Source organism: Habropoda laboriosa, unplaced genomic scaffold, assembly GCF_001263275.1.
Source record: "Habropoda laboriosa isolate 0110345459 unplaced genomic scaffold, ASM126327v1 C5805685, whole genome shotgun sequence".
Taxonomy (NCBI): Eukaryota; Metazoa; Arthropoda; class Insecta; order Hymenoptera; family Apidae; genus Habropoda; species Habropoda laboriosa.
The window spans coordinates 1-262 of record NW_017123204.1 but is presented as its reverse complement, the minus strand read 5'-3'; the positions used below and the strand labels follow the sequence as shown (position 1 = coordinate 262).

Genomic DNA, 262 nt, shown 5'->3' with positions numbered 1-262 from the left:
AGCCTTCCGGCAACCATCCTCACTGACATCTACGTCCTCATTAGCGTGTTTACCAATATTCACAGAGTGGTATTTCACATAATCCGGTGAACCATCAATCAGAGTCAAAACCACTTGTTCTCCCATCTTTTGTAATTGAAGACCCATTTCAAATCCAACACAGGCTCCAAAGGAATAACCTGCTATGTGATAAGGTCCCTTGCTCTGAATCTTGCGCATTTGCTTCAAGTAATAGGTCGCTAACTCAGGCAGAGATTCCAAT

The 262-nt window shown here is 43.1% G+C and overlaps 1 protein-coding gene across 1 annotated transcript; it reads right to left on the bottom strand.

The window, feature by feature from the left end:
- Positions 1–6: 6 nt before the first annotated feature.
- Positions 7–255, bottom strand: LOC108578323 (fatty acid synthase-like; the record flags this gene model as incomplete). Its single annotated transcript, XM_017941629.1, has 1 exon — positions 7–255. A coding segment is annotated over one exon (249 nt), but the record flags the coding sequence as incomplete, so codon positions are not given.
- Positions 256–262: the final 7 nt, after the last annotated feature.